This window comes from Vombatus ursinus, unplaced genomic scaffold (genome assembly GCF_900497805.2).
Source record: "Vombatus ursinus unplaced genomic scaffold, bare-nosed wombat genome assembly UNPS02012515.1, whole genome shotgun sequence".
In the NCBI taxonomy this organism is placed as follows: domain Eukaryota; kingdom Metazoa; phylum Chordata; class Mammalia; order Diprotodontia; family Vombatidae; genus Vombatus; species Vombatus ursinus.
This window is the reverse complement of record NW_020952293.1, coordinates 2,076,828-2,101,696: the sequence shown is the minus strand read 5'-3', so window position 1 is coordinate 2,101,696 and position 24,869 is coordinate 2,076,828. Positions and strand designations below refer to the sequence as shown.

At 47.3% G+C, this 24,869-nt stretch overlaps 1 protein-coding gene and 4 non-coding genes across 5 annotated transcripts in view; 2 read left to right on the top strand and 3 right to left on the bottom strand.

Annotated features, from left to right (window-relative positions):
- The window catches only part of VAC14 (Vac14, PIKFYVE complex component), a 124,165-nt gene extending 100,543 nt beyond the window's left edge, over nucleotides 1–23,622 (bottom strand). Inside the window, exons 1-9 of the mRNA XM_027857873.1 lie at nucleotides 23,473–23,622; nucleotides 6,758–6,908; nucleotides 6,285–6,452; nucleotides 5,420–5,482; nucleotides 4,755–4,862; nucleotides 4,540–4,649; nucleotides 4,118–4,224; nucleotides 3,521–3,655; nucleotides 2,783–2,935 (exon numbers count right to left, since the gene is read on the bottom strand). Coding sequence (XP_027713674.1) covers nucleotides 2,783–2,935; nucleotides 3,521–3,655; nucleotides 4,118–4,224; nucleotides 4,540–4,649; nucleotides 4,755–4,862; nucleotides 5,420–5,482; nucleotides 6,285–6,452; nucleotides 6,758–6,908; nucleotides 23,473–23,576 — 1,099 coding nt within the window. The 5' untranslated portion in view covers nucleotides 23,577–23,622. The remainder of the gene's footprint in view (nucleotides 1–2,782; nucleotides 2,936–3,520; nucleotides 3,656–4,117; nucleotides 4,225–4,539; nucleotides 4,650–4,754; nucleotides 4,863–5,419; nucleotides 5,483–6,284; nucleotides 6,453–6,757; nucleotides 6,909–23,472) is intronic.
- On the bottom strand, nucleotides 649–719 carry TRNAG-GCC. Its single transcript has one exon. It is a non-coding gene; the product is annotated as a tRNA-Gly (tRNA).
- On the bottom strand, nucleotides 1,064–1,134 carry TRNAG-GCC. Its single transcript has one exon. It is a non-coding gene; the product is annotated as a tRNA-Gly (tRNA).
- On the top strand, nucleotides 9,241–9,311 carry TRNAG-GCC. Its single transcript has one exon. It is a non-coding gene; the product is annotated as a tRNA-Gly (tRNA).
- On the top strand, nucleotides 9,794–9,864 carry TRNAG-GCC. The gene has a single exon. It is a non-coding gene; the product is annotated as a tRNA-Gly (tRNA).
- Nucleotides 23,623–24,869: the final 1,247 nt, after the last annotated feature.

Here is a 24,869-nt window from a genome sequence, read left to right as displayed (position 1 = left end):
CTGGCTCTTCTCTGCTGGTGAGCACACTCGGAATGGCCTACCATGGGTGGTGTGGCCATCGATTCTGGCTCTGAGCCCTTTACATAAGCAGGCGGGATTGGAAAGTCAGGCCGACTTGATCTCTCTTATGGTCTTACGAAGCTACTGCTTGGGAACTCAATTTTCAAAGGGAAAGTTTAGTCGATGAAGAGAAACTCCAGCCAGATTTCTTACTCATGGGCTTTTTCATCATTGGAATGACTATCTTATTCAATAACTTAAGTACCACGAGGAAGCCAGAGGATCTAGATTGCTGTGTTTTTTTTTCAGGTTTGCTACTGATTGGTGACCTTCAGTCAACACTCTTCTCTAAGCTTCGGTTCATTAATTCAACTAGCCCTTAGAGCCCACTATACATGTGTGATTTCTCCCAGGCAGCTTTGGTGGGTGAGAGCTTCAAGGAGGAGTTACCCATACTGGGCTGAGAGCCCACAAATGAGCCACACCCAGGGAATAGCTATGAACTGAGCTCTTAGCTGCCATAACACCCTTTATAGGGCATTAAAATCTGAACTCACACTGTTTGGCTTGCGTAGTTATGGTAATGCTTTGGTTAGAATGCAGCTGCTTGAAGAGTGTGAAGGAATTTCTTTTAAAAGATGAGTTAGCTGCATTGGCCGGGAATCGAACCCGGGCCTCCCGCGTGGCAGGCGAGAATTCTACCACTGAACCACCAATGCTCCTGCTGGTAGACAGACTTCTAACAGCTGCCATGTCACTGCAGGCTCATTCCTCTTGTTGTTCAGAGCAATTTCTTCCCTCTGAGCTTGACCCAGCCACATAAATAGCATGGGGTAGGAAAGGGCTCCACCCTGGGAGAAGGGGAGCTGCGGGGGAGCCATCCAAAGCCATCATGTGGCTGAAGATGGACAAGAAAAATTTAAGATCCCCAAGATCTTCGCCCACTAAGAAAACTCTCCTTGGGTCACTAACAAAGTATCTTTAGAGTGCCATGTTAATGACAGGTTAAGAGAGAGAAAAAAAAGAAACCAGATTTCAAAAAATTCTTTCAAAAGTTTGCTGCTGCATTGGCCGGGAATCGAACCCGGGCCTCCCGCGTGGCAGGCGAGAATTCTACCACTGAACCACCAATGCTCCAGCTGTGCTCAGCTCTGCCTCCAGCTGTTTTATTCGGCTCAACTCACAGTGGCAGGCAGCATCACTGTAACATGACACTCGGAGGCCTCCTGCATTCCGTTCTGCTCTGCGCCACATACCAGAAACATCGAAGACTACACGCAACTATGGTTTTCTGATTGTGTTAAAAATAAAGCATCTGAGAACAGACATTAACTAATTCTAAACTGTGAGATCCCTTCGGGTCCCCTGGGTGGTCTGCTTGACTTTGAGGACACTGGGAAGCTACAAAGGAATTCACTCTCTGGCTCTTAATTTTAGAAAGAGTTCTAAAAAGTTCCAGGGCCCCAGAGCTAATGGATACCCCTTCACCATAAATAACAATGCTAATTCAACAGACATGAAACTATTCAAGTTCTTAACACCTTCTAGTGGTCTAGCAAATTAGCACAAAAATCATTTTGATGTCATGTACATAAATGAGAAAAGACAGCTAAGTTTACAAGGAGAGAGACTTCCTGAAGACCCTTTCCATGAGCCAGGACGGGCAGGGTGCTGGCCAAGGTGGCTGAGAAAGGTTCAGGGGCAGGCCTACAGCTCTCATAAGCCTCCTTCCCTGTCCATAAACGTGAGGCCACCTGTACAAGGCCTGGGGCACTCCCAGACATGGAGGGCCAAGGCGAAGGCCGGCCCACAACCTACTCTGGCCCAGACACTTCTTCTCTTCCTGCAGGAGCCACCACTCAGGCAAATCCCCCCAGGCCTCGGGGGCTGCCTTCTAGAATGAAGCCGGGAACTAGACCTGAACAGGACAGTTATCGGTCTATGTCTCACTCCTCACTAGCGTAGAGAGCAGATCTGGCCCCGTGTGGGTAAAGCCTACCCCAGGAATCAATCAACAATTATTTATTAGGCACCTACTATGTACGTAAGGTGTAGAGCATACAAAGACAAACATGAAACGGGCCTTGAAATAGGAGCTTGCATTCTCTCAGGAGAGACAGCAGGTATAAATACATAAATACAAAATACATGCCAAATAAACCCAAGCAAATTATGTGGTGGGAGGCACCGGCAAGTTGAGGGGGGGAGGTTGGTCAGGAAAAGCTGCAGGTACAAAGACAGGGGCCCTTGAGCTGAGCTTTGAAGAAAACCAAGGACCACAAGAAGTGAAGGTGAGGATGGAGGGAGTGGTGCTGCAGGAGCGGGGAACAGTTCAGACCAAAGCACAGAGGTGGGAGATGTGTGAGAAGCAGTGAGAAGGCTGGCCTGTCAGGACTGTACGGCTGGTGCACGAAGCAGAGTAACGCACAGGTTTCTAAGGACAAAGGAGTTTGTATGCGGGCCTAGAGAGAAGAGGGAGTCACTGGAGTTTCCTGATCAGGGGAGTGATGGGGTCAGACATGAGCTTTAGGAATATCCCATGTTCCAGCTGTGGTGAGGATGGAGTGGAAAGGGGAGAGACTGGAGGCAGGGAGACCAAGGAGGAGGCCTTGGCAATAGTTCGAGTGAGAGGTAAGGAGGGCCTGAACCAGGTGCTGGCATGTGAATGGATAGAAGGGCACAGACAGAGACCTGCAGAGGCAGATACCCCATGGTCCTTCCAATAAACAAGCCCTTGGGATCTCAGCTCCTCAGGGCCACCTCCTGGGGCAGGGGCACTCACCATTGGCAGTCACCTCCTGCTTGGCTACCGAGTCGTCTGGGCTGGTCTCTGGATGGCTCAGGGCTCTGGGCCTCGGTTCATCCAGCTCGTCGTCCTCAGGGGTGACCAGCTTCATCAGGCTCTGGTTGCACACGTTGGCCATCTCCTTGATGCCTGATTGGACGGATGTAAGGGGCAGCACGAGACAGCGGGAAGAAGAGAGAAGCTGGACTCCTACTCTACCCCTGCGTAACCTCCCTCGGCCTAAATCTCCTCACCTCTAAATTGAGAGTACTGGGCTGTCTGGCCTCTGAGGACCCTCTGAGTTCCAGGTCTATGATCACACGAACTTGGGGTTCTCCTTCAAACATGAAGGCCACAGCACAGACCGAACGACAGGCCAGCATTACCTGACTCATCTTCTCCCTTGGTCACCTCAGTCCCCGCTTCCTCTGGAAGGCTCTGGCTTCTTTGCCAACACCCTGTTCTGGTGCCTGCTTACCCGGACTGGCTTAATGCTTCGATCCCCGCCGAGGGGTGAGGCTGATTCCAATGTTTTGGATCCCAAGGAGAGCACTCAGGAGGTGACCCTAACAACACTTCTGTTCCTACTGAGCAGAGATGGCAAAGACTCTCAAATGCAGTCACTCACTGATCTCAGTCAGAACTTGGAGTTAATGAAAAGTTTTCCAAGATTCCCCAACTCCTCAGCCCCTCCTGGTGTTGGTCTTATCTCTGCTGCCCAAGGGCTAAGGATACTTTTCTTTCGGTCATCATAGGCCAGACAGGGCAAAACGGCTGTCAGGATCCCCGAGGAGTAGGGCAACATCACCCGGCCAGCCAGCTGGATGAATTCCCTCATCCAGCACATAGCTGTGAGCTGAATCAGATCATCTGAAAGAGAAGGCATCAGGGCCACTTCGAGTCCATGGACAAAGGGCGAGGGGAAAAATAACCCCAGGATTAAGGGTTCTTCCCAGCCTCGCTGAGAAGATTCCATCTCATCCTGGAAACCCGGTAGCAGCCCATGCTGGGTTCTCAGGTGAGAATGGCAATCCCCAATGGAGCTCTGATCCCTGGAGGTATGAGCACCACTGCTGCACATGTCACCAGGAAGAGACAAATGGGCAGCCAGCTAATTCCTCTCTAGCACAGGCTACCAGGCCCCATCTTGGTTGCCACAATGGTGCTATTCTATTTCTCAAGAAGACTCCTGACCTTCAAGGTGACTGACAGTCTTTCCAGGGTCTGGGTTTGTCTCCTGCTCACACCCCAGTGGTTCTGGAGAAACAGCTGCAAAGAAGCAAGCCCCAGGAAGAGCCCACAGATGCAAAGCTGCAACCCTTCAACACTCACCTGAGTCCTGGCAGTGAATCACCAGCGTGTTGGCCATCTCGGCAAACTTGACACTGGAGGGATTCTTCTTAATTTCTTTTAAGAATTCTCCGAGAGCTACCTCACACCTGCCGGGAGGAGAGAAAGAAGAGGCATGTGCCAGCTACACCTACCCCTGGCTTTGTTTTGTCTGCGGCAAAAGCCGAAGTCTCCTCAACTAGAAAGTGAGGTGGATGAGCCAGATGACTGTTCAGATCCCTTCCAAACTGAATAAGCCAGGGATCTCTTTTAGAAGACGACCCACCCAGAGTTTCTAGGGAACACAGGGCCGTATCTGTACCATTTACTCTGTGTAACAGTTGGCGAGGTCAGGAGGACACTCTGCTCTTCGCACACACACAGGGGATACCGTATCCACTGGACCACTCACACACCGGACTCACATTTTCCGTATTTCTTTGCTGTTGTCTCCCAGGATGGGGAAGAGCCCATCGAGGATCTCAGGCAGGTAATCTAACAGGTTAATATCAGGCACAGACTCGAGAACCAGGATCTGAGCCAAAAGGAAGCAAATGGAAGAGTCACGATTTCCAAAGAACTAAACAAAGAGTTGCCTTCCTGGAGTCACCCTGTCAGCGACGTGCGAGGCCATGCTTACCCAGGAGATGATGAACTGCCGGGCGTACTGGTTGTTGGAGTAAATCCTCTCCCGCAGCAAGGGGATGAAGCTCACTAGGTCAAACTTGTTGTTTTCGGTCACGATGTCCTGTAGGCCAAAGCAGATCTTAAATGCCGAGTTACAGCTTGGCTCAGACATCAGCCTACTTCTCCACACTCTCCCCAGAATACCCAGTGGGCCCAGGCACTCTGTCAGGAGAACACAGGGGAGTAGCTGATACTGACTGCTGAGTTACGATTCTGGGAAAGACGAGTTCCCTGGGCGTAACGGCTGACAGAGAGGAAAAGGGAAGGAAACCGAATGAGGGGAGTACATTCCAAGGGGAACCAGTTGGGAACTACGCTGCAGACGGAGGGATGGAAGCCCAAAGGCAGAAATAAGCTTGTGACACTCCAAGAAGACCAAGGAAGGGTCTGCACTGAATAAAACTAGCATGCTGTTTCCCAGAAAGAGCCAGGAGGTAAGCGAATGTAAGCCACAAGGAAGACAAAACTGGAGAGGAAGAAAACTATACAACTTTTTGGAGAGGAGGGAGTAGGATTTGAAAAACAGAGCATGAGTGAATGTCAAGGCCAAAGAGCCCTGTGTGGGGAGGAGGGAGCAGCAGCGCGTGAACGGCAACGAGGCATCACAATGGTGAATACCTTCAAGAGGCGGTCCAGGAGCTCAGAGCCACTTTTGACGTTGGGATCTGGATCAGCAGCCAACTGGAAGCCAAGGAAATGAGAGCAGTTTAGCACATCACAAACCTCCTAGACACAGAAGGCGATGAAAAATGACTAGTGTGGCTTTGGCGCTCATCAGCAAACTTAAGAGTCTCTTATTTTTGGAACCTAAGCCTCAAGAACCTGGGGACGGGCAGAAGAAGCTGGGTTAGGCAAAACAAAACCTCAGCAAGGAGCCAAGGCCCAGATGAACACCCTCGTCTTGCAGGGACTGTGAATTACTGTTGTGTGCGGATACTTTCCCTTCCTCCTCAGGCTTCAAAATTTAATATTATGCCTTTCCCCATCATCCCCCTTTCCTCCCCCAAAACATCGAATCCTGGAAGGTGGGCTAGAGCTAGGCCCCAATGCCTCCACAGGGCTGTCTGCAACACAGCAGGCCCCTTGAGTTGCCAAGAAAGGTATATAAAGGAGGCTGGGAGGCTGGCTAGCATGTGATTTGTTCAGTCATTTTCAGTTGTATCTGACTTTTCGTGACCCCATTTGGGGGTTTTCTTGGCAAAGGCACTGGAGTGGTTTGCATTTCCTTCTCCAGCTGATTTTACAGATGATGAAACGGAGGCAAACAGGGTTTAAGTGACTTGCCCAGGGTCACACAGCCAGTATTTGAACTCAGGTTTTCCCGCCTCCAGGCTTGGCACTCTATCCACTATGCCATCTGGCTGCCCCTGGCACGTGATTAGGAGAGGTCAAAGGTTTCATACAGCAGGTGGGTCTTTACAAGAGCACAGGCTCATCCCAGGAGCCCAGAGCCCCAGACTCCATGGGAAAGATAACTCTTTACCTTGCTCAGTCCATCAAAAAGCACATCAAAGTGGGGCAGGACAGAGCCCCGGGCCACCTTGACGATGTTGTACAGGGCTTCACAGGCGTAGTAGCGCAAGCGGCTATCAGCATCATTGAAGCATGTTAGTACTGGCTCAATCAGCTCCTTCAGGTACAATCCAGAGTCCTGGGGGGTGCAGGAGGGATCAAGCAAAGAAAGAATGAATAAATAAGCCCCCCAAATTCCCGCAGATCTACATTCAGCTCCTACTTGTAACAGGAGTTCTCAGGAATAAAACTAAGGGCAGAATTTAAGGATTGGGTTAAGGGTCCGCAAGGTAGTACACCTGCCTCCTAGGATTGAGTTGGGGGCTGGGCATGGTGACTAAGCCATGCTTGATGGTCCTAATACAAAGAGAATACAGCTAGGTCTGCAGAAAGATTGGAACTTTGCATTTCTCAGGGGATATTTGGAAGATTCCCCAGACCTACCTTGCCCAATGCAATGGAGCAGGCTGCCAGGCCGATAAGGCCCCCTTTCCGGCTGTGAGGGTGCTGAGAGAGAGCAAACTCCTGGGACAGAATCTGGATCACATGCTTAACTTGTACTGTGTTATTCTGGGCCACAAACTCTCGAACTAGCCTAGGGACAGGAGAGAGAGAGAGAGGGGTGGTAGAGCAAAAGGCATCCGGGAAGCAGGAGCACCTCAGAGAGCAGAGCCTCCCACAAGTGTCTCTTTCCTGGCCATGCCTATGACTGTTCTCCTCACTATCCCACCCCGAGCCAGATTCTGCATGAAGCCTAGGGAAGCCTCCAAATTCACCCTCATGGGAGGCAAAGCAGTGGATCTGAAGCCAGCTTGCTCTGGTTCAACAAAAAAATCCAAGCAGTCAGGAACAGGATTGCTATGCTGAAGTTCCACACTCTGGGTTAGTCAAGTGAAAGGAGAAGGGTGACTAGTTTAGAAAGGGGAATCGGGAATCAGGAAGGCTAGGTTCTTTCCCAGTTTTCTAGCCATTTCCCCACCTTGTGCCAATTTCCCTTAATGTAAAATGAAATCACCTACGGCCCCATTCTGATCAGCCTTCTCTTTTTCTGCATGCTTTCTCTCTTCAAATCAATCTTTTTTCTTTTTGGTTCTGAATTTTCTCCCTGATACCTCACACCTCCCTCATCCACTGAGAAAGCAAGAAAACCAAAACCTGGTGCAAATATGTATGGTAAAGTAAAATAAATTCCTGCATTGGTCATGCCCCCCCCCCCCCCCCCCCGCCACACACACGGAGTGCGTATCTATTATCTATCTACACTCCACTCTGCACTGAGTCCATCACCTCTCCTTCAGGAGGGGGATGGCATCTACATGCTCTCCTGATCTCAGCAACTCCCATGAATTCCACTACTGGTCCCTATGCAGATGTCCCTCAGATCCAGATTCACACGCAGCCTCTCTCTACACTGCACTGACGACAGATGTGGCATCTCTCTCTCCCCGAACTCCAGGTCCACATTACCAACACCCACTGGACACCTTCAGCGGGACATGCTGCTGACCTCTTAACTCATCATGTCCCAAACAGAGAACATCCCTCCCCATTTCTGTTGAGAGGACTGTCCGGATTGTAACCCCGCAGCCTTTCTCAATAATTTCTCTCCCTCAGCCACAGCCAATCAACCTCCAAGTTTCACGGATCTGACCTCCAAATTACATCTCCCAGGTGTTCCCTTCTGTCCATGCACACATGAACATTCAAACCCTCATTATTTGCTGCAGTAGCCTTCTAATTCTTCTACCTGTGAAACTGATATTCCTAAGACACTGTCCTTACCACATCCCTGTCCGGCTCAAGATACTCCAGTGACTCCCCATCACCACCAGAGAAAAGCAGGTTCCTCTACCTGGCTTTCCAAGTCCTTTTCAGTAGGGTTCCAGCCTACTTTTCCAGGCTTAACATAAGAGTCTTCTTCCAGACAAAATGGGTACAGGGCTATTCCCTGTACACAGCATTCTCTCTCCTGCCTCCATGTCCTTGCAGAATCCTTGGTGTTCTTCGAAGTTTACCTTGGGTGCCACCTGCTATGAGAAGCCTATGTAATATCCTCCCCATTATTAGTGCCAATTCTCAAAATATGTGTATGTGTTTCTCCCCCTGCCCCCAATATAATTAACGTAGGCTCTTTGAGGGCAGGGCCTATTCGGTTTGTGTTTTTGTTATTTCCTATATGCCTGGAGCACAGTGGGCATTTAATAAATATTTGCTGAATGAATGAAATCTGAGAGTATTTGCTATCTGTCTTACTTTCTGGAGTTGGGAGGACCAAGTTCCTTAAAGTTCATCAGCTCAGACATGTGATAGGGAGGTGTGCATTTTTAAATTACTGACTTATTGAACACCCTAGGCAGTTTACTTCTGAGGCCTGGTCTGGGGCAGAATGAGGCAGTGTCTGAGTGGTAATAAATGTTAACAGAAGAGGGTAAAGTCAGCTCCTCCCCTATGTCTAAATGAGCAGATTCAGTCATCTTTTGGCATTTTCTACTCATGGAAACAGATGTACTTCTCCCCAGCTTATTCGCACAACTCAAACCCAGGGCTAAGTCAGGTCAGACTGGGGAGAGCCTCAAACTCCAGAGAACACCTAGCTAGAGGACCTCCCTAATTACAGACCTTGTAGGCCCTTTCCCTTCTCCAGGGGCCCAGCATTCACTAACACTCTCGGATTCCTGGCAATCTCTACAGATCTCCCCTCAGTGGGATGAGTACTGGAGAGGATTTTTAGGATTCTTATGTTGGGATCTGGTTAATTTCCACAGCAACATGGGAAGATTTTTCAGTCTAAGCTGAGCATGAGCAGGTCCACCTAACAAACCTGTTTGTCAACTTCTGCTCCCCCAACCACACAGATCAGTCAGGTGAGAAACCTTGGAGTTTGCTGGGCAGGAGTTGAGAAGGCACTGCAGATGCTGCCTCGCACAGCATTGGTGGTTCAGTGGTAGAATTCTCGCCTGCCACGCGGGAGGCCCGGGTTCGATTCCCGGCCAATGCAGCAGTTTTTTCCCTTCCTCCCTTGTTCTGCTGCTCCTTCAGAACACAAGGGCTCTTTCAATCACTGCACACTTCAGGTCTGTGAGTATATAAACACAGTCCATGTGGAAGAAATGCTGACCATTCCACAGCCTTGCTCACATCTCTAACTTCCAAAGGAATGCATATCACACTCCTACATTCTGTCACCAGACTGGGAACCAATTCAGAAAGTGAGCAGTACACAGACAGACTAATGCCCAAGTCTTCAGGCTTTTCTTTTCCCCTGGGGAAAGAGCACATCTAACTCTGGTTTCCGCCCCACACATCTGTAAGTTCTATTGACTCCTGTCAAATGTACAAACACACTTCTCCCCAGACCTCAGCCCTGTTCTTTAGCTGCTGATGTGGCAGCTGGACAAGAGTGCTGTGAGCCAGCACATACACAAGGGGGCTCGAGGCGGATGCTGTAGAGAGCTGCTAGCACAGCTGCTGACAGCTGGAGCATTGGTGGTTCAGTGGTAGAATTCTCGCCTGCCACGCGGGAGGCCCGGGTTCGATTCCCGGCCAATGCAGTAGCAAACTTTTTTTTTTTTTTTTAAATAAATCCTAAAAGGATAAACCGATGTTTAGTTCTGAATAACAGACCTAGAAAAAAGTTATTTCCTGGCTCATCTTCTACCTTGAGTTGTAAATGTCCTGAAACAAAAAGATCAGGTCCTTGGAAGCTACAGAAACACCAAGTCCTTGACTGGGGGGAATCAGGGGGAAAGGGTCCTGTTCACCAGCAGGTTGGTAGGCTCTGATATGTATCCTAGCACCCCAATACTCCTCGATCATCTGGGCTCTTCTGGCCCTTCCCCCACATGCCCAGGCAGGCACTGCAGCCTCACTTCCCAATAAACCAAGGAAGGGCAAGCTAGAACAGCACAAACACCTGAGGAGGTAAAAGCAGCCCCATGTCTCAGGTGGAAGAGAAGCCCGAGTCAATAGGTGAGACTATCCCTGGGTCTCCAGTGTCCCCTGCACAGCCCCCAGAGGGTAGCCACGCCCTGCCGCTCAACAGGCATCACCTGGCCTGTGGGGGTCACCCCAGAAATGAAGGCCACCCGCATCCCCTCAACCTTGCACTCTCACGTCCCTTCAGGAAGCTACTGCCCAACTCTCCAGAGTCCAAAGCTGATTCTCCCCAGGGTCCCTTCTGAGTCATCTCCTAGTCTGCCTCCAGTTTCTCTCAAGGTAAGCAGGGCAGGCCAATACTGCACAGGTTCAAGTTGGCTGAAGCAAACTCCGAACGGTCTATGTATGCTCTTCCAGGCTAAACAACGGGTTTTGCTGAATCTAAAGCCAGGGGAAAAGAGAGGACTCCCCCAAATGCCCGAAGCCCTCAAGCAGCTGACCAAATTCATCAGTACAATAAACATTTATGAAGCATTCTCTCTGCGCCAGGTACTGTGTTTGCTAATGGAGCTACAAAGACAAAAACTAAACTGTCTCTGCCCCCAAGAAGCTTAGGTTCCATGGGGGAACACAGCACACACCTGTGAGGGCGGGCTCCCCATCTGTGATCTCCTTAGCACAGAGAGCACCCAGCTAAGGAAGTAAGCTCTTCAGCCAGCACGGGTTTGCACCTTCCCTGTGTAGAGCAGAGTACCTGAGGGGGACCAAGGTGAAATCGGTCTAGAAGGGCAGCTAGGAGTCACAGTGCAAAGGGCTTTCAATGCCAAGGGGGGAGTTGACTTTTTCCCTGAGACACAACAGGGAGCTGCTCAAGTGTCCTGCACAGGGCACTGACGGCTGGCCACAGGCTCTGCGGGATATAAATATGGCAGCTCAATAGGGACTGGAGTGGAAGGGGCATTTTAGCATGGATGGCCACAAAGGGATCTGAACTATAGCGGGGGGTGTGTGGGTGAAGAGAAAAACAGCGGCTAGAAAGGACAACATGGAGGCAGAAATGACAAGACCTGGCAAGTGACTGGATGCGGGGAGTAAGGCAGAAGGGAGAACAATGAATGAGTGTGAGGGACTGGACGGACGGTGGTGCCTCCTCAGAACCAGAAGGATCGGAGAAAGGGCAGGGACAGAAGCGCTTCTGGTCTCGGACACGATGCCACACTGGCGCCTGGGAGAAGGCTAAGGATGAGACCACTGGGAGAAGGGCCTCCTCATGCAGACACTGCAGGCTCCTGGCCACAGCCCAGCTGGCGCTCACTGAGAAAAAGGGAAGAGATGGTCTAAAACAGATGGCCAGGATTTGGAGCAGAAGGGGGCCTTAAAGAGCTGAACTTTGCAGACAAGTAAACAGAGGCTGAGAGACATGAAACGATTTGCTTAGGTTCACAAACAGGACACAGGCCCTCTGTCTCCAAATACAGTTCACACGCTCTAGCCCCCATCTCTTCAGTGTCAGCTTCTGTTTCCCCGCCGGCCAGGTGGGGCACCTCAGCTTCCCCGCCTCTTTCCCTCTGCTGAGGGGACTCCCCACTTGGGGTGCTCTGGCCCCATGCTCCCATCCATCTCAGCTAGACAGCCCCTTTATAGCCGACCTCTCATTCCAGCAGGATACGCTCTCCCAACTGCTCATCTGGCAGACTTGTGACACAGCTGGGATTCTGGGTGCACGTTCTGTTACCCCCCAAACTAGGCTGTACCAGTTCCCAGATCTGTGGTCCTTTCTGTTCTGTCAGTGGCAGGCACATAGCAGGCCTTCAGTACACATGTGATTGGCGGGAGCAAGCCAGCAAACATCAAAAGGGAGCAGATTCCAGATGCTGTCATTATCACAGGGTTTGGGCTTTCAATTAAGCCACATGTTCCAGCCCGCCTGGCTAATCAATGCCACATTTTGGCTCAGTAATTCAAGAACTCAGAAGGAAGGGGCAGAACAAGGTAAAAGAAATGGGACTTTCTTGATAAGTGGAAAGAGCACTGCCTCTGGATTCCCAGGTCTGCCACTTATGCCTCAGTTTCCTAATCTGTAATGTGAGGGGGTTAGATTTGATGGCCTCTGAGTCTGCTTCTGGCTCTGAATCTATACACTGAATACGAAGAAATGAATGCATGCGCACGTGTACACACACACATGCACAACACAGTACCACTTAAGCCACACACCTTAAAACAGCCATATCAGTCACATTCAGCATTAGTCTTCTGGTCACCGAATTGCAGTAAAGAATATACCCTGTATATTGCTTGTCTGTACATAGCTGCATCCTCTATGAAACCATGAGATACCTGAAAGCAGGAAGTCTTTTGCCTCTCTTTGTATCCCTATCACTTAGCACAGTGCCTGACTGACTTTGAGGGAAATGTCTGTACATTTATTTTTGTTATATTTTAAAGGTAAATAGTTAAAGTAAAGTAAAAGCCAATTGACGTTAAGTGCTTAAATGAAAATGGGGGCCTAGTAACTGATCACCTAACAATAGGAGGGATAACCACTGGGAGCTTTAACTAAGGCCAGTAGAGAAGGACTCCTACGAGCCCCTCAGGGCTAGATCTCTCCAGGAATCAGGAGGGAAGGTGCTGATCACAGGGCACTTCGGGTGGAGTCGGGTGGCATCATTTCCCAAAATAATTTCCCAAACCCTGGTTCCTCTTTCAACATTTTTTTGGGGGGGGCTTTTTGGTGAGGCAATTGAGGTTAAGTGACTTGCTCATGGTCACACAGTTAGTAAGTGTCAAGTATCTTTCAGCATTTTTTAATGTGTTTTCCCCTTAGAAGTGTGAGCCCCTGGGCCAGAAACTGTCTTTCTGTCTTTGTATCCTCAAGGCTTAACAATGTTACTGGTATATAGCTTGTTGGTATTGTTTGTCCTTTGTTCTCAAAGAGGACCATGACATCAGGAAGGTGATGCCATCACATGCAAGTGAACTGGATTTAAGTGAGGCCACGCTGTGCAGTTACCAGCCTCACTCTCTCCTCTGGAGCTATCGGGGTCTAGTGGCAAGATATAGATCAGGTCAACTGGAGATGGCCCTGGATGCAGTGGGAGACCTTGGCCTTTTTAAGCTAAGGTCTTTCCCAAGGTTTGCTTCAAGGTTTGACTGAGCACATTCAGTAATTAAGGCAACATAAAGATGAGGCAAAGACTGGCCTCTTTTACTAAGTCAAAAAAAAAAAATCAATCTGGGAGGGGACTTTTGGCCAAAACAGAAACAAGTGCTATTTATGCTCACTCTGAGCCATCAGAACCCCAACAGTGACCCAGTGAGGCTTGGGCTGGGACCTACTGTTGGTCAATCAATGAGAGTCAGAGTGATTTGGGTTTAAGTATGGTCCATAAAAAAGAAATCTAGCCTGTAAACCCCAAGATAACTTGTGAGGTTTCAGTGATCAAAATTTATATTGCTTTGGGCAGAGCACCCACAAGTTAAGGGTATGATTCCCTATGTGGACAGAGGGAGAGGAGGGAGGGAGGGAAGGAAGGAAGGAAGGAAAGAGAGGAAGAAAGGAAGGAAGGGAGGAAGGAAGGAAGGAAGGAAGGACCTGGCTAGTTGAGTCCCCAGTGGGGCAGCTACTACTACTCATAGGTTATTATTTGTCCTTCCTTCTCAAAGAGGACCCCAGCATCAGGAAGGTGATGTCATGATTTTCAAGTGAATAGAAGGTGCTTTATAAATGTCTATCGACTCTGAGTAAGGGCATACAAGTTTCTAGTGGTTTCCTGAATTTTTAGTTTTTGTCATTTCTTTTTTTTTAAACAAATTTTCATTGATTAAAATAGTAGATGATTGATTTTTTTAAAACATGTTATAAATGAGTTCATGTCTCTTGAACCAGATCAATTAATTATACTTCAGGTTATTAAGAGAACCTGCAACTGTGATCGCAGAGGTACTGTTGATAATCTTTGAGGGACTATGGCGATCAAGGGAGGTTCTCAGTGATGAGAAATGGACAGATATGGCCCCAGTTTTCAAGAAGGGGAAGAAGAGAATTCCTCAAACTAAATCCCAGCAACCTTAACATCATTTCCTGACTACTAAAAAGTTTGTGAATACTTAATCAATGACCGTTTATTAAGTACATGCTATATGCCAGGCACTGTCCTAGGTGCTAGAGCAGGGGTCAGTCAGCAAAGTCCAACTAAAAATGATTTTTATGCTTAGAATGGTTTTCACATTTTAAAATAAAATTCCGTTGTATTCTACAATGAAATAACCATTCTGAGCTTGTTGGTCATCCAAAAACAGAAAGTAGTTTGCTGACCCCTGCCTGAGCCAGAGATACAAAGTCAACGAAACTGTCCCTCCCTACAAGGGCCATAGTATCAAAGAATCAGAAAAGTTGAACTGGGAGTCATCTCAGAGGCCATCTTGTCTCATTTTACCATCAATATCTCATTTGACCATCAATATCTCATTTTACCAATGAAGGAGGTTAACATAGAGAGCATCAGGAATAGGCATTCAATTGGTGGAAAAATATGTACTCATACAAGAATATACAAAATGTATACAAATAAAAACAAAGTAATTTGGGGAATAGGCCGGAGGAATTACTATTCAGCTTGGCAAGGTAGGGTGCAATCAGGCTGTAAAGGGCTTCTAAAAGAGAAAGAATGACTATTGGGTACCAACACACTTAAGAGCAAATCAAGCCAAAGTAATTTCATTTTCATTTTTGGTAGGGTAATTCTACTTCTAAATTGGAAATGTAGACATAATTGATTTGGAATTTATCAATGCATTTGTTATATTATAAGCAAATCTATCATGACAGTCTTAGGTGTAAGATAGAGAAACATAGGCTGCATGACAAAAGAATTAAGTAGATTCAGAACAGCTGAATGGCTGTTCCCAAAGTGTTGATTAATTGATTCAACCACAAATATTTATTATGTCCCTTACTATGTACGAAGTAGAATGCTAATGTCCCTACTATGGGCAAAGTAGAATGCTAAGAGGGGATGGTGGCGGCATCAAACACAGATACGTGTACTATAGGGTAGAGAGTACAAGGTAAAGATGAGATCCAGACCAAGAACTTTAGGAGCATCTGAGGGGAGAGGGTCCTAATGGTTGAGAATGATGGAGGAAGATTTTAGAAGGGAGGTGGTAGGAGGTCAGTGACTAGACCCTCCATTTCCATTAAACCACTTAACATCAATTGATTTTCACAAAGGGATGTTTACTTTAAAAATATAGCAAAAAAAAAGTACAAGTATTTATTCCCTTCAAAGTCAGTCAGTCAATAAACACCAATTAAGTGGAACCTGGATAGAAGACAAGGATTTTGAAAGGCAAAAATGAGGAAAGTGTGCTCCAGAGAGAGGCACCAGCTTGTTCAAATGCATGGAGGAGAGAGATGACATGTCCAGTTCATAAAATAGCAAATGGTTTGGCTAGAAGGGAAGGAAGGAAATTAGCACTTAACTAAGTGTCTCTTATGTGGCAGGCACTGGGCTAAGGGCATTACAAATATTAACTCGCTTATCCTCACAAAAAAGGAGGTGCTATTATGATCCCCATTTTCTGTTGTCCAGTTATTTCAGGCACATCCAACTCTCCCCGTCTAAGTGTCTGGGGTGAGATCTGAATTCAGGACTTTTTGTTCCAGGCCCAGCACTCTGTGCACTGTACCACCTATCTGCCTCAAGTACAGTATAGGGAGGGGATGAATGTGAAATTAGGCTGGAGAGGCAGGATGGAGCCAGACTGCCCAAGGCTACAAATGTGAGGCTGAGGTCTTATTCTAGAGGCCCCTGAAAGTTTCTAAGCAGGGGAATGACTCCTCAGACCTATGCCTTAGTAACACTGTTCTGGCCAACGGCTGAAGTGTGACATAGAAAGGGGCAGGAACCAGCATCAAGGAGTGCAATTACAGCAGGGCTTCTTTCGTGCTCTGGTCCCCTTGGTATCCTGGGGGAGCCTGGGGAAGCCTCCCGATGATGCTTTTAAATAAATAAAACAAGATGGGGTTACAAAGGAAACCAATCACACTGAAAGCCAGGGATCAAACAATGTTTTTTAAAGTTCTTGGGCCCCAGGTTAAAAAACTCTGAACTAGGGGATTATTACAATGGTACAGATAAAAGGTGGTCACCAGAAGTTGGGAGGAGATGGGGGTGAGAGCTGCTGAGAAGTCTGAACTGACCACATGGAGTAACTAATGACATCCAGATTCTAGTCAGCGAAGGAAAAGGAAGAGTCAACAGTGTCTTGGGTGACTAAAAGGTCACTGGTACCATCCACCAAGAGAAGGAAGTTAGGAAGACGGGGGGATGTGGGGCAAGACAATGAATCGTCTTATTTCGAGTGAGGGGCCGACAGGACAAGCAGATGGAAATGTCCAGCAGGCAAGTGGGGATGTGGAGCCAGAGTTCAGACTGGACTGTACGGAGGGGGCTGAGACACACACGCATGCACGAACATGCACACACTACCTGAATCCACAGGAATAGATAAGACCATACAAGAGAAAGACCCTGACATTGGGAAAGATTGAAGGCAAAAGGAGAAGGGGATAACAGAGGATGAGATGGATAGAAAGTATCGTGGAAGCAACGAAAACAAGCTTGTGCAGACTTCATGAGAGAGTGGAGGACAGAAGGGCTTGGTGTGCTATGGTCCATGGGGTCACAAAGAGTCAGGCATGACCGAACAACAGCAACAACATAAGGGAAAGAAGAGGGATTAGGACAGAGTTTTGGGAGACTACTCATACTGAAGGTGTAGGAAAGGGAACAAGCCCCCGGAAGGGGCCAGGAGGGAGGTCTCTCCCCAGGGATACTGCACAGCTATTTCCTGCTGGTCAATTTTATTGCCGATTCAGAAGGTCTAAATGGCATGCTTATCCTGTAGCTCACACAGAGCAAAATGAACAATTAATAACTAGGATTACAAGATCACAATGAAAAGCTGAACCTAGCTAAAATTTATTAGAGCTAACTTATAAAGTCCCCTACTTAGGGCAAAAAGATCAACTGCATAAGTAAAAAATAGAAAAGAAGTAACTTAATAATTCTTTTTAAAAAATTAGCCTTTTCAGCTGACTCTAATAATCTACACGCAGGTCAACAATATAATGTGGCTGCCAAAAAACGCCCATGATATCTCCAGCTACATCGATCAAAGGATATTATCCAGAACAAGGAAATTAGTAGCTGCAATTTATTCTATGCTGGTCAAATAACATCTGGAGTGCTTTGTTCAATTCTGGGTGACACATTTTAAGAAGTACATTGATACACTGACCCATAGCAACAGAAAAGTGGCCAGAATAGTGAGAAGACTTGAAACCAAGTCATATAAGAAAGGGCTGAAGGAACTAGAGATGCTTAACATGGAAAAGGAAAGGCTTGGGCTGGGAGGTATGGGGGGGAGAGGAGGAAGGAGCGACAGGACTGCCACCCTCACATATCTGAAGGGCTAGCATGTGAAGGGATCACATTTAGTTTGTACAGTTCCAGAATGGAGAACTGAGACCAATGGGCAGAAGTAACAGGGAGGGTGATTTTGACCTGATATAAGGATTAATTTTCTAAACAATAAATGATCTCCAGGAAGAGAATGGGCTCCATTAGGAGGTACTGAATCTGGGGTCACTGGTGGTCTTCAAGCAGTGGTGGATGACCTTTCCAAGATTCATGAATACGGTAGGAGATGAGAATAAATCCAAGGTTTCTTCCAACTCTAAGATTCTATAATTTGACGGTTCAGGCATCTTTATCTTCAATTAAACCACCTCACTTGCAAATTTCACTACAATAAATTACAACCATTCCCAATGATTTATTACAGTTGGAGAACTAGACCCCGAAATTAGAAGTTCTAGACCCCTCCCCTTCCTTCAGGGGGTCCAAGAAATAACAAGACATTATCTGTCCATTTAAAATGTTCCTTCCTTTCCCAACTACAGTACCTATCTGTATAATATTAGATTTATGTCATATATTTCAAACCAAAACAACATATCACAGCAGATTGAATACAGAAGCAGATGTGACAATACAGTTTTCTTCTATTAAATGAGACATTAAAGAGGTTTGCAAAAACATATAAAACAATGCCACTCTTCTCACTGATTTTTTTATTTTGGAAAAAAGTTATTTTTCATAAAAATGTTATTTACAAATGAGTTTGTTCTTGTTCTTTAAAATAATAATTTTTTTTATCAATTTTAACTTCTAAGATAGTAAATATCAATAGATATAACTCACACAAACAAAAGCTTTCTTGCGGACAAAAGTCCTCAATAACTTTTAAGAGGATAAAGGAGTCCTGAGACCAAATAGTTTGGGAATCATTGCCCTAAATGACAAAACTACAATGTAAATAACCAATCTTGTAGTCCCTACCAATTTCCCCGCACTGTCAACCTTATGCACACTTTTAATGAACTGCTTTGCCAACCAGGAAAAGGAATAAGAAGGCCATTCAAAGCCTATTTTAAATTGGCCTTCAGACCCAGTCTTTGCTCTGGCTTAAAGAGGAAATCCAGGATCCTTCTAGCTGACCAGAGACCCATTCAAACAAGGCCAGAATCAAGGTGACAGAATCATTTCATTCAATCAGCAAACACTGTAATGCAGTGAACACACTGCAGTAAGGTGCTGGGGGGAAAAAAGACAAGACCAACAGCTATTCCCTGGCCTCAAGGAGCTTAGAACTGACAGCTTAAATGCACAAAACAAAGCCCGCTGGAGCTCACTGCTCATCCCAGCACTGGTAACAGCTGCAGGAGCAGCCTTCTTCAGGTGGGTCTGGGTCTCAGTTCCTGCTCTTCCTGCTGCTCTCGGTGGTTCAGGCATTCAGTCACAGCTCTTTAGACAGCACTTTCCAAAGCAAGGTTTGCGGCAGATTTCCAGAGTCAAGCTGCTTTTTTTTTGGGGGGGGGGGGGCTTTTTGGTGAGGCACTTGGGGTTAAGTGACTTGCTCAGGGTTACACAGCTAGTAAGTGAAAAATGTTTGAGGCCGCATTTGAACTCAGGGCCTCCCGACTCCAAGGCTGGCGCTCTATCCACTGCGCCACCTAGCTGCCTCTAGAGTCAATCATCATTTTGAACTGAGACTTCCCAAGAGAATCTGGGACAACCTTCACCACCTGCTTTGCTAAGAGATTCATATTTAGTTTCCAAATGTCATCAAGGTGAAATGAGTCAACTGTTGGAGCTAGAAACTTTGTCCCCTCTTGCACTCCTGCTCCAAAGGTCTAGAAGTTAATCACCAGGTGCAAGGATTTGACAAACTGTGATGACAGGTGGGAGTGAGGGGCCAGAAGCTGGAGACTAAGGAGAGAACAGACCTTTTGGATCTCTGAGCTAGTGAGCCCCTACGGGCAGCCCAATGAAGGCATGCTGCCTCTGCTCTTTGCTGTCTAGGTGACTCCAGGCACGTGACTGACCTTCTCTGGGTCTCGTGTACATAGAGGGTGGGCCCAGATGGCTTCCAAAGTCTCTTCTGGTTCTAAAGCTATTATTCTAGGATAGGTTCTTTCACTTCAACTAGACCACAGATCCTTTGGAGTCCTTGTGGATCAGAAACTTCTCGAATAAGACACAAATGAAAGCTGGGCTTTTTACAGGATTGAGGGTTAAAGCACGGGGGACCAGCAAGTCCTACGGGGAGTCTTTCAGGTGAGGATGCCCTTAGAACTTACAGGATAGAGAAAATTGGCTATTTTCTCCAAGTTCAAAATTGGGACTCGGAGCTAGTGTTTCCTTCCCAGGAAAACAGCTATGGCACTTCTCTTCCTATCTTCTCCTTCCTGTGACAAGAAGTAAAGTAGAAAAGACTCCAGACTTGGTAGACAGAGATACTGTGAGGCTAACCAAGCCTCTGGAAAATCACCGAAGGTCTCTGAAACTCGTTTCTTCATCTGCAAAATGAAGATATCCCACCGTCACTCAAAGGGCCTTTGTAAGGGCCGAGTGCCATTGTTTATAAAATGCCACCTGCAAACCTCACAACGGGCTCCCTAAGTGTCGGAGTCCTCCTTGGGAAGTTCACAGGACCTTGTTCCCCTTGTACTCCTATGGTTTCCCTTGCCTCAGCATTATGTAAACAGAGACCCTGGGCCTCCTTCTAGAGTGCACAGCTCTTGAGGGCAGGGATCAAGTCATCTTCTTTACATTCTCCATAATGCCTCAAAGGATTCTGGACATAGGAGATGCTCAATAAACATCTGAACGGACAGGTGCCAAGAAATCCAAGTGCAAAACGTTTTATTTCTTTCAGTACAATGACTAATTAACGATGTGGCCAGACCCTGAAAACGACTATCTCCTATCATTCCCATGAAAGGTGGTGTTCCCATCAAATCCAAAATAGACACACTGAAATCTCAGTCCAAAATACCTCACTTCCTGGAAAAGGGTTTTGAGGATGGGGCGGGCGGGGGAGGTTGAAACAAGGATAACATAACAGTCCTGAATGTAGTAGATGCCCCATAAATATCTGCTGGGCACTTACCAAATCCAGCTCATCACACAGTTTCATGATCTCAGGGTTAAAAAACATGTCTTCCAGTTTCTAGATTCCAGGACAACAACAATCCATACTTATCCAGTAATACGTGTTATTAACCATTTTCCTGACAATCTGTGAGATAGGTACTGCATGTTCTTATTATTCCCATGAGAGATGGGATGAGAGAACTGAGGCCCAGACAGGTTAACTGAACTGCCCAAGGTTACACGATGAAAAGTGATGGCGCTGGGACCTGAAGCCAAGCCTCTCCAGAACACAAGCTGAGCACTCTTTCCACCATACCAAGCTATCTCCACTGAACAGGGGAGGTCGTTTATCTGTCTAAGCGTCTACTCAGCAAGGGGAGGGTCATCCTAGTTCCAAGAAGAGATGCTTCTTGGTTATACGTTACCATTCATAGTTTCAGTTTCTTCTCAATTCTTATCAAAATGGGGCTAGAAAGTAATCAGAACTGCTGCCAGAGGGCAGGTGGAATTACTGGCCCCCTACAGTCACCCTTTGGGGCACATGACTCTACATTCCCTAAAAGCTGCTCCATTCCTCAAAACAGCATAGGTAACGCTTCACATAGGAGAAGCCAAATTTTATCAAAGTATCACAACTGTGTAAAGGTTTAGCTGGTACTTGCTCAGAGAGGTTCAAAGCACTGTGAAACCCTTCTCATCTTTCATAATTTGCCTGAGTGGTGCCTCAGACGCTATGTTCTACTGCCTCAGCAACTCCAAGGTAATGATGTATTTGGCAAAGGCACACCATGGGGTAGGAAAGATGGCACAAAATGCCCCAAACACTTAAAAAACAAGAAATCACAAAGGCATCTGATGTCATTACCCTGGGAACCAGGTTCTCTTTCTTCCTTGAGATGAGGATGATCCCCAACACAATTCCATTCTGAATGCCAACTCCTCTGCTGACAAAGTGTTTATAAAAGGAGCAGATGAGATCAGAGGACCTTTAATGTCCTTAGGAGCTCTCAAGTCTACCATCCTGTCTGGAGAGGGCAGCAGAAAACCTAAAGGTAAATGCTTCACAACAAGGCCATGCTTTTCACTTTTAGACTTTTAAAGTTTTAAATAACTTTTAAGTTATTAGCTGACTTGTTCATCCTACATAAATGAGTAATTGCTGTGACTCTGACTCATTTGTGGCTTTGCAGTCATATGGGATTATGCAGAGTCTACAAGAGCATTTAAAGGCTGTGAAAAATCAACGTCTGAAACATCTGCTAGACAACACGTCAAAAATGGGAAGAGAAAGATTCCTCACAACATAGGTAGAAATGTTCTATTCTGGGGCCTCCAACAATAAGTTATCACATGATAAAGCTGAAGTAGAGCTGGGATATCAATAAAAACAATCCAAAGCCAAAGGTACTTGAGATAACCTGCTTAGAACAAGCGTAGCTCAGCGGCACTTTCTACTGGCAGCTACTATCTATGGGCAGTAAGAACAGAAACCAGCGTTGCCTACCAAGCGAGGAAGCACATAAGCGAGCTTACGTCTTTCTTTCTGAAGCTCCCCACACAAGTCATTATTCCACTAAGACCGTTTTGTGTGACAACACCCTCCCTAACAAAAAACCCACACCAAACAAATACATGGTAACACTCAGCAGCATTTCCACCTGAGAGTTTTATCATCAAACACCATGCCTTCTCTACGGGACAGGAGCAAGACTTTAGAGAATGTTCACTCTAAGTTTAGGGACATCAGCACCCAAAGGTCCAAATCATTCCACTCAGAGCAGCAAAAGATAGTTCTCAGAACTGGTTTCTCATCTTGGTCACTGACAACTTTAGAGTTCCAAAGGAGTAGTTGAAACTTGGGTTCACGTTTTGTCTGACATTTGTTAGCTCTCTGAACCTCATTTCCTTCTATGTAAAAGAAAAGAAGAAATGGTTCTGTAGACTTCATTCAATAAACTTTTATCAAGCACCTGCTACACTGTGCTGAGTGCTTGAGAGTGCTACCCAAGTCTGAGTTATTCATTCACTTGTCTGGGCCTTGGGTAAGACAAGGCTGAAAAAGTTCTCGATTACCTTTTCTCATTCCAAGGGAGAGCTGCCATTCCTAAAATCAGTATTTCGGGGCAGTGTTTGGGAGGGAGGAAGGTGGGACAGAGAAAGAAAACAGATAAGACATCTTTCATGGTAAACCCATAAAATGGAAAGACCCCAAAGGCAAAAGAATGACAGGTCATAAAGTCAAAGAAAGAGACAGAAAGAACCAGCTGGAAAGAACACAAGGGCTTGGAATCCTTAAGGCAACAAGTTCCTCTGATATTGGGGGCAAATAATCCATCTCTACAAGTCTCAGTTTTCTGATTTGGCAAATAAGAAAGACCCTGTCCAACATGTAATATGCACTTATTAAGGGCTGACTACCAACTTCCAAGATTTGATATGAAGCTCAGAACTATTAAATTGGTCAAGGGCACCCTAACCCACACTGAAGCTTGGGCAAGCCCCTTCCTCTCCCTGGTCTCAGTTTCCTGCTCGGTTAAGTGCCAGTCCAGTGACTTTTTGAGAATCTTCCAATTGTCTGCTCCACCAACAAGGCACCAGTGCACTCGCTTTCCCACAGCTCCGCTCCACCAACAATGCACCAGTGCACTCATTTTCCCGCAGCTCCCCCCCACCAACATCGCACCGGGGCGCCTGCTTTCCCACGGCCAGGGAGTGCTGGGGCTCGGGGGCGCCCAGGTTGCCCCAACCCCGACCCCCCAGCCCCGGGACGGCTCTTACTTCTCGATCTCCAGCGCGGCCACCTTCCTCTTCTCGTACAGCTTGTCGTTGAGGGCGCGCACGATGTTGGGCGTGAGGGGCGCGAAGTCCTTCTCCGCGTTCATGGCGGCGGCGAGGACAAGGAGGAGGAGGAGCGGGAGAACGGGGACGAGGAGCCGGGGCCCGGGGGCCCGGCGGGGACGTCTGCGGCTCCGCGCTCGCCCGCCCCGCGCCGCCGCTGCCTCATGGGAGCCGCCTCCGCCGCCGCCGCCGCCTCCGCCCGGGCCGCTCTCGCGGCTCCGGAGCCCGCCTCCCGCGCGTGCGCACTCGGCGGCTCGTGCGCCCAGGCCGCCCGGCTAGGGGGGCTCCCGCTCCGGTACTGCCTGAGGCTCCGGCTCGGATCGCAGCTCACGGGGCGGAAGCCATGTTACTCGAGTCACATGACTCGCCAGAGGCCGCTTCCGCTTTCTGCAGCTCGAGGCCCCGCCTCCTCAGCCTTTTCAGGCCCGCCCCCATCGAGGCCAGGCCAGGCCACGCCCCTTACGTCGGAGGCACCGCCTCTGCTCCAAGGGCCTTCAGTTTCCGGTGCGTGGCTCTGTTAGTGAAGTTGTGAGACTGAACCCGAGAAGAGGCTTCTGTAGGATCCCGTCATGTAAGCTGGGAGGGCAGCCTTGAGCGCCACTCACTCCACCCCTGCAGTCGTTGTGTTTTTACGTAATAACCAGCATTTCTAAAGCGCTTTAAGGTTTGCAAAGCACATGGACTCATTGGCTTTTCACAACAACGCTGGGAGGCAGGTGCTGTCGTTATTCCCATTTTACAGATGAGGAAACCAAGGCAGAAGTGAAGCGACTGAACCAGATCACACAGCTATTAAAGTCTGAGGCTGTATTTGAACTTGGATTTTCTTGACTCTAGGCCCACTCAATGTATTTTATTTTGTTTTACTTATTTTTTCAAGTATTTATGTTCTCTCCTTCCCAGGCTCACTCAATAACACTTATTTTGTTTTATTTGTTTTTTCAAACATTCGTGTTCTCTCCTTCCCATTCCCCCCGCCCCCCAAAAAAGGACAATAAAACTCTTGTAGCAAATCTGCGTAATTGGGCAACACAAATTCTCACACTGCTCATGTGTGTCTCATTCTGTCTTGTGAATCTCTCATTCTATGTCTTGAGTTAATCATGTTTCTGTCAGTTGGAGGGTAGCAGTCTTCATCCTGAGTCCTCTGAAATTGTGGTGGGTCATCACATCCTTTAAAGTTCTTAAGTCTTTTTAAGGTGGTTTCATCTTTACAATGTTGTGGTTATTGTAGAAATGGTTCTCTTCACTTCAGTCTATGTCAGTTCATAAAGATCTTCCCAATTTTCTCTGAAACTGACCCTTTCACCTTTTCTTACAACACAATAGTATTCCAT